This window comes from Lepisosteus platostomus, chromosome 2 (assembly GCF_059453375.1).
Source record: "Lepisosteus platostomus isolate fLepPlt1 chromosome 2, fLepPlt1.hap1, whole genome shotgun sequence".
In the NCBI taxonomy this organism is placed as follows: domain Eukaryota; kingdom Metazoa; phylum Chordata; class Actinopteri; order Semionotiformes; family Lepisosteidae; genus Lepisosteus; species Lepisosteus platostomus.
The window spans coordinates 46,946,161-46,958,942 of record NC_142612.1 but is presented as its reverse complement, the minus strand read 5'-3'; the positions used below and the strand labels follow the sequence as shown (position 1 = coordinate 46,958,942).

At 35.4% G+C, this 12,782-nt stretch overlaps 1 protein-coding gene across 1 annotated transcript; it reads right to left on the bottom strand.

Annotated features, from left to right (window-relative positions):
• Positions 1-614: 614 nt before the first annotated feature.
• On the bottom strand, positions 615-12,242 carry slc10a2 (solute carrier family 10 member 2). The gene is made up of 6 exons (XM_088607478.1): positions 11,522-12,242; positions 10,787-10,905; positions 6,792-6,880; positions 4,155-4,330; positions 3,478-3,635; positions 615-1,791 (listed from the first exon to the last, which is right to left on the bottom strand). The coding sequence occupies exons 1-6, from the start codon at positions 11,899-11,901 to the stop codon at positions 1,637-1,639; spliced, it is 1,077 nt and encodes a 358-aa protein (XP_088463604.1). The 5' UTR covers positions 11,902-12,242; the 3' UTR covers positions 615-1,636.
• Between the last annotated feature and the right edge of the window lie 540 nt (positions 12,243-12,782).

Genomic DNA, 12,782 nt, shown 5'->3' with positions numbered 1-12,782 from the left:
CCTCCCTGGCTAAAAAAGCACAACAACATCTCTACTTCCTGTGGCGACTGAGAAGGGCAACTATCACTTTGATACTTCTAGTTTCTAGAACAGCCGCTAGATAGCGTTTGATTATTGATTTGGAGCACCTAGAGTCGATTGCAAGCATGTGTCAGCTCGTTTTTCGTTAGTCACTAGTGTTCCCCTTCTTAATAGGCCCTAAAAATTGCATAGGCCCTAGGCAATGTGCCTTCAGTGTCTAATGGGAAATCCGGCACTGCTAATATCATCATGTTAGCATTATGCTAACAAAGTAATATGCCTGTGCTTCCAGTTTTTTCAGTGCTTTCACACTACATACAGTAATCTTGAAATTATGAAAAGGAATGCCTGCATGCATTATAGAATGTTGTCACTATAAAAAATATTTGCCCAGCTAAATATTCATCCAGATATTAACATTCAATATTCTAAACAGCTAAATGCAGTATAGGAACATTCTATTCTAATTATTGCATGTTTTGAGACATACTGTACAGCACACAAATTGTATTATACACAATAAAAATCTTTAAAATATATATTTTTTTAAAAGTGCTTGTGTGAAGATGGGGAATGAAAATGAACCATGCATGTAAGAAGCATGATATTTATTCACAGGTGCGCAGTGTACAAGCTTAGGGTTTGTGCTCCTCCTGAACTTTTGTTTGAAACAACAAAAGGCAGACAAAAGAGAGCTACTATGTCAAATGTCAAACTATTGCTTTGTCACTAAAAAGATTAATCAAAGCAGTATATAATAACTACTGTATGTTCTATTAATGTCAATACATTTTGATTAAACACAAATCAGTATAGTTAAATACAATATAAATAATGTAATGTTAAAACAACAGATCACACAAATACAGTATCTGACATTTAAAGTTTTTATGTTCAAAATTATCTCCAGAAAAAAAGGTTTAATGCAGTAGAAATATAGCTATTGTAGTAAAAAGGGTAATAACTGTGTATTTTTTTATTTTATATACCCCAGTTTATATTTCTTCTTAGTTAATTTGACTTACCTTCACAAATCTCATACTATAACAGGATATATGAAACCAAAATAGACAAATCCCCAGAAGCATTGTTTGGCTGGATGTCCTCTTTATATAAACTATGTTAGCTCAGTTCTCCAAAGGCAGCACTAACACATTTGGGGAAGGACAGAAGCACTTCTAACTGATATCACTATGATCCATTCACTGACACACTGCAAGATTCCTGACAATCCATAAATTTGCTGCTCCAGTTCAGGATAAAGGGACTGACTATGATCCCTCTAAAACCCATCCCTCAGTCCAATGCATAGTATTATCTGCCGAATCCCAGCAAAAGTAATCCATTGATATAACTTGGTAGCCCAACACCCCGAATTAATACAAAATACATGCCTTGTGTTCCATGATAGACGCACAATGACAGCTATTTCCCTTTCATTCACATGGCACATGGCGAAAAGCTTCTGTCAGGATGTTCACATGCCTCTGTTTACTCCATCTATTTGATGCCAGCATCACCATAAAGTGTTTCAACACTAAATGTCAGTAAGATCCGAGTCTGCAAATTTGAAAAATAGAAGGCTGTCATGACTTCAGTGCCTGATCAGTTTCATTTAAAGATGGGTAATTTTTCCATTTGATGTGTTTTCATCAGTGTGAAATCCACCATTTGTGAAAGTGTGTGGCAGTTCCATCTTGCGTTGAGACAATTCTTTCTCACACTCATCCCCTTGATCCTTGCAGAATTTTCTCTTGTATAACTGATAACCTAATGGAAATGAAATAAATATTGTAAATCATTGTTAGACTGGCTGTATCAGACTTGTGGTACACAAAATTGTTGTCTTTTTGCAATATGTCTCCTGGTCATATCCAATACGAAGCATATGATGTAATTCAAAATTAAAATATCTACGTTTATGATGTATACTGAAATCCAGATCGCAGGCCAGATCTTTTAGTATGCTAAAAGTGCAGGAATCGTAATAACATGATAAAAAATGGTGTTATCAGTTTTAATTAAGTCACTATGCTAGGTCGCATACAGGTGAGTATACAATTGTGTTTCGTGTCCTGACATATGAGTTTTATAAGCATCCTATTGACTGCATTATTTTTCTCAACAAATGGTTATGAAAGTTTTTAGAACAAAACAAGAATTAAATTAATTTATATCTATGAGATTTCGGTTTTGGTCATGTTCCCTTTACCCACAAATGTATTCATAAACAAACAGTGATACTTCTCACCTTATTTCCCACAATGCCTTCAAATCCTCTTTTCCAGAATAAGCATGAAATACTGAATTCTAGCTCTATACCTAATTTGTGGTAATGCTGTGAATACACTGAGGCACAATGTAATTAACCTCACAACTGTGAATCAATCTAATCTTACAATTAATTTTTCTTTCCGTTTCTATGACTTCTTGTTCCTTGGATCAGTAGGTGATAATCTACAATTTGCACTATAATTTCCAAACCAACGCCACAATATAATGACTGGGTACACAGTACTGTAGGATCAGAAGTTAAACTGAGATCCTGAATACTTGGTGTATGTGATGTGAACTCTGATGTGCTGACTAAGTTATAGTCTAGGTTTGCACAATCTTTAACACTTAAATTTCTCCCTTAATTCACTTGTGCAATTGTGCATGTCCCTTTCAGATCTGCCATTGAGTGAGACTGCCGGCTCAATGGCTATTGTACACTACCCTGGTAGGTGTCGTGTTTCAAAGGTGAATGAAGTGGGCTCCCTTCTATGTGGAAAGAGATTTAAGATCTTTTGGGATGAAAAGCTCTGTATAATTGTAAGGGATAATTATTATTAATAGGTCTTGTTTGCAAAACCTGCAGACACTGAAGAAGCTTGTGAATAAATATATGTAGGGAGACTTCTAAGACAAACATCCTTCTATTAATTTATAGTATAGGAAATATACAATATGTGTGTTATCTTAATATAGTTCTATAGGTTACATTTGTAATCCAATCAATTTCTTCCTCTTAGAACAAGTGCATTCCATGATACAACAGCCTCAACATGATGGAGCTTTACACAAAATTAGTCTACTAATTAGTATTGTCTACTAACTTGAAAAAAAACATGAAACAATAGCTGAAATAGTTATTTTTGTTAAGTTCTTTCTTTTTACCATGTGAAAGAAATGGTATTCAAAAATGAAGTCATCATGCATCTTTTAATAAATGCACATGATGCAAAAAGAGATATGTATTTGAAAATTATGTTACTCCTGTACATTGTTGCTGTTCTTTTTTGGTCAAATTCACAGCCATCATTACAGCTGTGTATTTGGCTACACTTTCATACTAAAATATAAATATAGCTCATTCATGTAGTGGATGTTTTTTTTTTTTCCTGTATGTGGTCATGGGAGTAGAACAAAACAATAATGAAATAAGGAATATTTAAAAAAATAATTGTGACCCACTTCCAACAATAGAGAGCGCGAAGACCAGCTGAAAAATACTGTAGATTAGTGGAAAACTGAACATCACTTCTAGCTCTTCAGGAGTAAAGGACAGTTGAACAATTGTGCTGCACAACTGTGAATTCTGGAATCCAGTCTCTAAGGCTATTGTCCGACACCTGTAGAAAGATAAAAAAATAGAATGTTCGTTTTTTGCTTCCAGCTAGCATTCAAGCATTTACAGTTTTGGGGTGTGTTTTATATAGTAAATAAGCACCACATTGCACACATGCCATGTGTACAGGTTCCAAAGGAATGATTTTCTTTCAATGTAGTAGAACTTCAAATAAGGTTTATGGTGATACTGTATGTTTAAATTAAAAGTCCCAAGACCTCCCTAAATTTATGTCTATCTAGCCCTTCATATTGTCTGAAATTTAAAATTCTTATATTCTGAAAACTTTTTTTGACAAAATGAAAAAGAGAGCCAAATATTTTTTTCTCTAATTCCATCTCTATTAACTTTAGTATATATTAAATATTTATTTTGTTTTTTTCCTCAATAAACATATATGCTATATGTGAAAGTCATGTTATGTTAAAAGTATGTCAAGTTATCTACTCATACTAATAGTTAAAATCAAGTATTAAGTATTTTTTTAAATGGTCAAATAAGGAGAAAGAAAAATGTTTTATACCTATAGTAGGGCTGTCCAACTACTCGAGCCAGAAGAAATCCAAGAGCAAAGCCAATAAATGGATATATAGTTCCAATAATCCACAGAGCAGGGGAAATGACCCAGGAGGACTGATACAAAACACCTCCAACTACAGCAATAATTACAATCAATAGTGTACCCATGATGGAACCAACCTGTAGAAAAAAATGAAATACAATTGTAATCAGAAGCAATTGCAACAGGCTTTCCTACCAATGCATTGAATATTAATGATTAAACACGGAATGATCCTTTTAACAGGGGATTTACAGTGTATACTTATTTTACTTTTCATTTTTTTATTAGTTAAAAAAGTTTCAAAAATCCAATAGATTTTGTTCCACTTCACAATTGTGTCCCACTTGTTGGTGATTCTTCACATAAAATAAAAAATTTATATCTTTATGTTTGAAGCCTGAAATGTGGCAAAAGGTTGAAAAGTTCAAGGGGGCCGAATACTTTCGCAAGGCACTGTAGATGTGACCTGCACATTTACATCTTATATTGTACTGTATCTTGCTGCTTTGTTAACTACAAAGACAAGTCAACTGCACTACAAAACCTGACTACAGCTACAATAAAAGAAGGTCCCAAACACCGTTAAACTAGTCTTTTATCACACATTCATTGCTCAAAAAACTATTTTTGTCTTGTATTCTCATGCTTGTATTCTCTTTAATTTATTTAAAATATAATGTTGTTAGTCCTTGGGGCTTACAATATATTACACATTTTTTGTAAGGATAAAAAATAACATGAAAAAGATTGTGTATCTGTGACAACCAGGCCCCAACTACCCCAGGCGAGTATTTTCTGGACCTGCATCACAAAAATGATACTAACTAAACTCAAATAAACAGCATTCAATAATCACTTTTTATTACCACTACAATAAGAACCAAGCTATATACTTCTCACTACAATTTTCAGTTTTATATGACAACAGTGATGTTATAGTTTGGAATCTGAGAACCATACATAACTTATTTTTATTTTTACCCTATTTATAAAAATATAAATCTCATCATCCCAGTTCCAGTAATCTCAAAAGCTATACCATACCTGTTACTACATGTAATATACACTGTAGAGATCTTTTTTCATCCCAAAACTCCAGTAGTCACTGCTAGAGGGCCCATTAAAATAAGAAAAGCAGCTTTGCTCTCAACTTCCTGACAGCCGTGAGGGCAGGCGATAATTGTCACGCCCTCTTCAACCAGAGGGCGCTCCTTCTCTGTCCTGTCTCTTGTTTCCGGTGCTTTGCTGTCCTTCCGGTGTTTCTCTCTCTCTGGGGCTATATATTTCTGGGTCTTTCATTTGCTTTCGCTCTGCATTGCCTAGCACCAGGTCGCCCCATGTCCGCTACCTGAGGGCATTGGTTTCTATACGGCATTTCCTGAACAGCTGAGCCCAGGGCCAATCCCCGTCTCGCTGCTACGCATAGGGTCTTTTACGCTCTCCTGCCATTCCACGGTTCGTCCTTTCCAACATCTATGACAGTAATAACATCATTGTTGGTTGACTGTTTTGGGATCTGTTTGTACGATGGTCTGTCACACTTCAGGGGGCAGAAGTCAAAGGTAGGTCTTGGCTAAGTAGATTAGATCTTACATTTGGAAGTGAGTGGAGATGTGCAGATTATAGAGTCACTCCTGAAAGCACAGCACCAGGACTCGGGTCATGACTCCTTCACAGGTACGAATTTCAGCTTTTAGAAGCTTAAAGTCTGATGGAGTGGTTCTGTCAAGGTTGTAGTAAGCCTTCTGTGCTTCACCACAGATAAAGGCAGCCATAATACTCACCCGGAGTATAGAATGCCAGTTGAGGTGTTCAGCCGCCTTCTCAAAAGCCCTCAGGTATGCTTCAATGTTATCTTCTGCAAGACGTGAGCAGGCTGGACTAGAACCTGAGCTGCGGCGGCAAATTCAGGTGGAGGGGATGTTGTTTTTTCCACAAAGTAATGGATTTGTGCCAATGCTGCCTCTTGGAATGTTATGAGCTGAGCCTGAGGAATATCCTGGGACTGTTGCTGTAATCCATTAGCCTCATCTTGAGCAGCTACCAATAGGGCGAGGGCTCAGACCACGCCTTCTATCATAGCAGTTCTGTGAGCCACAGTGATTACCTTTTAGAATGTAGCCCCACATTGGGTACCACAATGTGATAGTGTGTGGAACTTCTTCTCTACTGTTATCGCCAGCTTTATACTCAATATCTCAGGATGAGATAGAACACTAGTCGGAAATCACTCCTTAAGTACTTTAATTTTAAGGTCAAGCATTAATGTGTGTGACGGTAAGTTTTCTGTTTTTGAGGAGAACATTTTGGCTTAGCTGAACTATGCCGAACGGAGACATGCATGTGAGCATCTGATATAGCTGCTTCTAATTAGAGCAACAGCTATAGGCAATGATGTTATTATTACATGCCCATGAAGCTTTTAGGGAGGTTAGTCGGAGCCCTATGTCTTCTCGTGGTGACTAGTGGATTTTTGTGACAAAAAAAGATCACCTCTGTGTCACACATATGTATACAAGACCTCATCTATTACTATTACTAAGTTCCATATAAAACTCACCATCTCTGTGCAGTGTCACTGCAGTTATAATGTCTTACCTTAAGAATCATCTTTGCTTTTTTGGGCCATCTGTACTTAACATAGATTCCCAGTCCAACAGGTATAAGAAGTGCTACCAAAGTGATTCCTAGACATAGAACAGTTAAAAGTTAGAAATATAATTACATATGGTTGGACATAAACAAACAAATGTTACATTAAAATGTTTGTATGCAAGAATATATATAGTATACATTACCATCTGCATTATTATACTGTCTTAATTCAATGTTTTCCCATCTGTATGCCTTCTTTATGCAATATGCAAGAATAGAATAATAATTCTATGGAGGTATTCTACTTTATATTTTGCCAATTTAATGTCAGCTAGTAGTTTATCCTGCGTCTGTATATTGTTTTTCAGCTATATGAATGTGTAGAGAGGAAAGAATTGTAAATGCTAGGAAAAATCTGGCAATGGTCACCTGATGTGGCATTATCAATTACAATGGAAATTGTAAAAAAATGTTGCTAGAGCTAAAAAAGGAGCTAGGGTTTAGATCATTTCAAGAGAGGCTTGTGTTTTAACTTCTGTGTCTGTTTCCCAAAACCCATGTATTAAGGCATACATACTACCACACCTTGTCCCTGGCAATGACACATTATATATACTGTAAGAACATAATAATTGTTACGAATAACAGAAACTATCGTTTGATGTTAAATGATCCAAGAATCGCATCCAGGTGTATCTTGAAGAATCCAAGGTATTGGCTTCAACAACATGGCTGGGTTGCTAGTTCCATATTCCCACAACCCTTTTGATAAAGAGGTGGCTCCTGTTTCAGTTTTAAATGTATTACCATATAGTTTCCTCTTGTGCCCTTTGGTTTATGTTTCTCAAGAAATCTGCTGTGTTGGTTTAATCTAAATATATCACATTATACTGTATGTCTGTGCATCCATGACTTTTTTTGATGATTGTTCAAAGATCTGCACCAAGCTGGTTAGGCACCACCTAACTTGCCTAATTTCTAGAATATGCTTTAAAAAAACAATCAAAAATGTAAGTGCTGGGGCAGTGAAATTAAATTTGTCATTGTTGCTGTATACTATTGAAATTTGTACACCAGATTAAAAATAAACCCATCAATCTATTTTCTTACCACTTGATCCAATTTAGGGCTGTGGGGGAGCCTAGCAAGCAATAGGTACAAGGCAGGGTACATCCTGGACGAGATGCCAGTCCATAGCAGGGCAGACATTAATACATGCACACTCTCACACCCAAGGCCAGTAGCCAATTAACCTACCAGTATGTTTTCGGACTGTGAGAACATACTGGAGAATCTAATAAAAACGAAAAGAACATACAAACAGATAGCACCCCAAGTCCAGAATTGAACCCAGAGTCCCAGTGGTGTGAAGCAGCAATGTTAACCACCTTGCCACCCTCAAAAGATAAGGCAATAACACAGAATGTCAACTTTAGAGCCCTATTAGAACAAACATGTTTATGTGTTCAGCCCCGTTCAATTTCAGGTCAGCATAAGTATTACTCACATACCCCTTACATGTAATGACTGCTTTAAGTCTGCAACCCATCAACATCACCAGACTCTTAATATGTTCCTTTTCAATACTTTGCCAAGCCTTAATTGCAGCCACTTTCAATTTTTTACATTGTTGCAGAGTTTTCTGACTTTAGTTTCCCCTTCATCAAGTAAAATGCATGTTCAAACAGAATTCAAATCAAGAGATTGACTTGATCAGTTAAAAAGTGTCCACTTCTTCTTTGTGATGAACTCCTTGGTTAAGTGTGTAGTGTAGCGCCCTCGTTCGGTAGTGAGGAGGAAGCGGACCTAGGCACTTATGGTACCGCAAAGCAGGCTGGGAGTTGTAGCCGGGGGGTCAGCACTGACCCTGCGTATGTAAATAGTGTTATATTAGTTTTAGTGTCCTGTGTAGCTTTGTAAGTGTATAGTCTGTTGTTAACGAATTACCACCCTAACCGTGTGTACGTGTTCCATCTGTCTTCTTATGTGTGTGTATATCTTGTGTTCGGTTTTTGTGTGGTTTTGATAGGAGAATAAAAGCAGTCACTTGTTTAGCTATTTTGTCTCCTCCTTTGTCCTGTGAGAACTTGAAAATGCTATAGTAGTATGTTTTTGATCATTGTCTTGTTTCAGGGTGAATCCTTTCCCATAAGTTTGGAGGTATTTCTTTGGACACGGGCAGACACAATGTGTCTGAACATTTCAGAATTTATTCTACTGTTGCCATCATCAGTTACATCATCAATGAAGAAAAATTAGCCTGTTTCAGATACGGTTATGCATGACCAATCAATGCCAGTATCTTCACTATAGTTAACAGATGAGGTGATGTGCTTATTATCATTTGCAGTTACTCTCTTTCTCCACACTTTTGTCTGTCCAACTTAGATACAGAACATCTTTGAATCATCCTTTTATTTATTTTCAAATTCAATGAAGTCTGGAGTTTAAAACGGTCAGTCAATATAATTTATCTTAATTTATCTAATTTATCTAAACAACTATTTTTGTGAATTTGAATGAATGATTTGGATCGTTGTCTTGTTGAAATGTTCTCGTGTCCACGCTTGAGACAGAATTAGGCATTTTCTCAACTTTGGCTTCATTATTTTTATGCTGTATATACTGCTGATGAGCAAAAGCTCAATTTTAGTTTCATCTAACTATACAATTTAAAATGTCATTTAGATGCAGTTTGTTAAATGTGATTTTCCACTTTTGCAAAAAGACAAACAAGACAAAGATGAAGAAGAAAATGAAGAAGAAGTAAAATAAGATGAAGAAGAAGACATAGATTTCATCTCTAGTTCTTTAATGACTGAGGGAAACAGAAAATCTTCTGCAGAGGCCTCTATATAGTTCTATTGCTCTACGGTTCCATTGCACTTCCAATGAGCAAAATGTATTTAGGAACTACTTACATGTGTGAAGAAATGTAACCTTCATGTTTTTTGGAATCCATTTATTTATAACAATTATGACTACGGTGAGTGAAATTTTATTGCTATTTTATTATTATTTATTATTATTATTATCAAAACACATTACCCAGTCTGTAAGAAACTTGTTTTGTTACATTGTTATTTTCCTGTTTCATCATGGTTGTGAATAAATCTGCAGAGGACTGTAAATGGGTGGCACATTGAATATTCATTATATGGTGAATCCACTTGGGTTCTGGGTTTGATCAAGAAAGTTTCGGTCTTCTATGTGGAGTTTGGATGTTTCTTTTGTACTCCTGTGAACTCTACTATATCTCCATCATCCAAAGATATGCTATCTTGATTAATTTATGTCTCTCTCAAAATCTCAAATACCCCTGTGTGACAGGTGATGGTTTAGACAGTTTCACCTTAATCAGCATTGTTAAATAGCAAAATGTTAAAAATTAAGATTCGTTCTCTTAATTCTTAATGAATGCATGTGCTCAAAACACACCAATAAACCAATAAAAGTACAAGAGCTGTATAGCTTTAAATTTGAATTCCAGTATGATTACTTATTACTTATTACTAACATTACTTATTAGTTAATTACTTATTACTTATTAGCCTCATAATTAGGTATAAAGAAATGGAGCAGCATTATACCCAGCTCACACCTTACTAAATCTTCCAGTTTTCACTTAAACAGTCATTAGCCATTCAAAAGTAAAAGGTCTTTTGTTGGGTGCATTTTTGCAAAGTTAGTTACCTAATAGGTCATTAGTTGTTTTTTCTCAACAATTAACAACAATTAAAACAAAAACCCAGTATCCAGATGTGAAATATCAGTCTTGTCTGTCATGTTAACTAAATGTAACAAGCATACTATTGTTGATGTTACTATAATTTACTATAAAATTATAATTTCCAGTACACCAACAATATTTTTTTCATTTTTCAGTTACTCTATTGTACAGAATTAAAAGAGAACCGTGAATTTGAAATAAAAATATTTTATTTATTTTTAATGTATTGTAATGAGAGCAGTAGATGAATGAATTCTTTAATTCTTACCTATGCTGTCATAAGGTATCTGAATTGTGTCAGATGATGTCCACATTTTGGTGTAGATCAAAAGACAGAGAGGCATCATCCCCATTGCCAGGATTGACGAACAGGCTGTCATACTTATGCTACAACAAACAAATTATTAGTAATCACACAAATTTGTAAATAACTTAAAATACATTTAATTATTAATACCTCCACTCACCAAATTAAAACATATTTCATAACTAACTAAGAAGGATATAGCACTTATTGTTCAAACCTTAATACATATAGTGCTGTTAGTGACAACCTCCATTATCTGTACTGCATAAAAGTATTACCATACATGCAATAAGACATAATAGAGTACAAACATATGAAACAATCACGTGCCTTCTATTCAAAATATTATTTGGAAAATATCCACTCTCCCTTTCTTGTAAAGTTCCATAAGTTACATGTCACCAGAAAAGTTAGCTGTTTTGGAATGCAATTTGGACCACTGAGTTGAACCACATCAGAAGTTACTCCTGTTGTGTGTACATTTTATCTTACATCAACACTCTTCTAAAATTTAAAATTTAAACATTTAAATTGATATAGAATGCTAATCAAATCTGAGACAAAATGTAGAAATCTTAATCCCTATATTTTTTTAAATATGACATTTTTGTCATGATTCTTTATACCTTTTTTCATTCTGTGAATATTATATCCTACAGTACTTGACGTACTAGCTCAATAAAAAAGAGTTGTTACCTGAGATCCATGTCTCCATCCAGCCAATAGGCTAAAATATTTGATCCAGATCCCCCTGGACAGCATCCCATGATCAGGATTGCTACTGCTTGAACTGGCAACACATTGAAAGCAAGAGACAGCAGAAAGGCTGTGAGGGGCATGATTCCAAACTGACAAAGGAAGCCCACAAAGATTCCCCAAGGTCTCTTGATGTGCCCCCATAGCTTCTTTGCTTCCACCGTGCAGCCCATAGCAAACATCACCATTGCCAACATGATTGTTAAGACTGTGCTCAGAACAAGGCTTAGGACCTCATTAAAATTGCTAGGAGGTACAAGGCAGGATGTGCCGTCACATACTGTGGCATGTGTGGAGCAGTTTGGAGAAGTCATGTTCATGACTATAGAAAGCAGATGTCTTGTCAGTTACCAGCTACAGGCAGAGAGATTCCAAGTGTCACTATACATGTGAAAGTCAGAATGTCTGTTCCCCTTCTCATTCTATCCTTTTAAGTCATGAGAAAGCAATTAAAAGAAGTCATTAACTTGAGTTTATTTTATGAGTTCAGTGTTCAAATAATAATAAGAAATGAGTAGCATTGTTCCAACTAAAGAAAAACCACTAGGTTCAATTAACATAATCATCACTTTATTTTTTTATCACCTTTGGTCTTAACTTTTATTGTCCCTTTCCAGGCACGGCTAAGCACCTCATATTAAAATTCTTTTTACAATGCCACACCAAGAGTAAGTCAGCAAAAAACATTATGATACTAAAGCAATCTGAATTACTGTAGAAAGGTCATTTGCTAACCTTATGTAATATATAGCTGGCTGTGGCCCTTTGCGATTCCTATAAGAAACTAGAGGTTAAGCTTTAAAAATCAAAATTGGATGATTGTTTCACATGTTCCACTAAAAGTTTAAAGTAAACTTACAGACAAACCATCCAAACCAGTGATTTTATTTTTAATGAAGAGCTTTCTATACTTTAAACTATTTTTCTAATCTTCTAGCAACTTGTGTAATCTATGTTTGTATTTATTCAGTTAATTTATATTATGTGTTGTAGCTGGTAGGGTGAGACTGCAGTTTAAAGGAATTTATAAGTCCTCTTAAGAATATTAAAGATATCAACAGTAAGGGGCAAGAGTTATGCACTTATTGAATGCTGAGAGGATGAGTCTGAGGGGATGAAAGGATAACCGAGAGGATGATTTGTTTCCATTTATTTTTTGTAGAATACATTGTTTTCTGTATCAAGTACTGAGTATTTATAA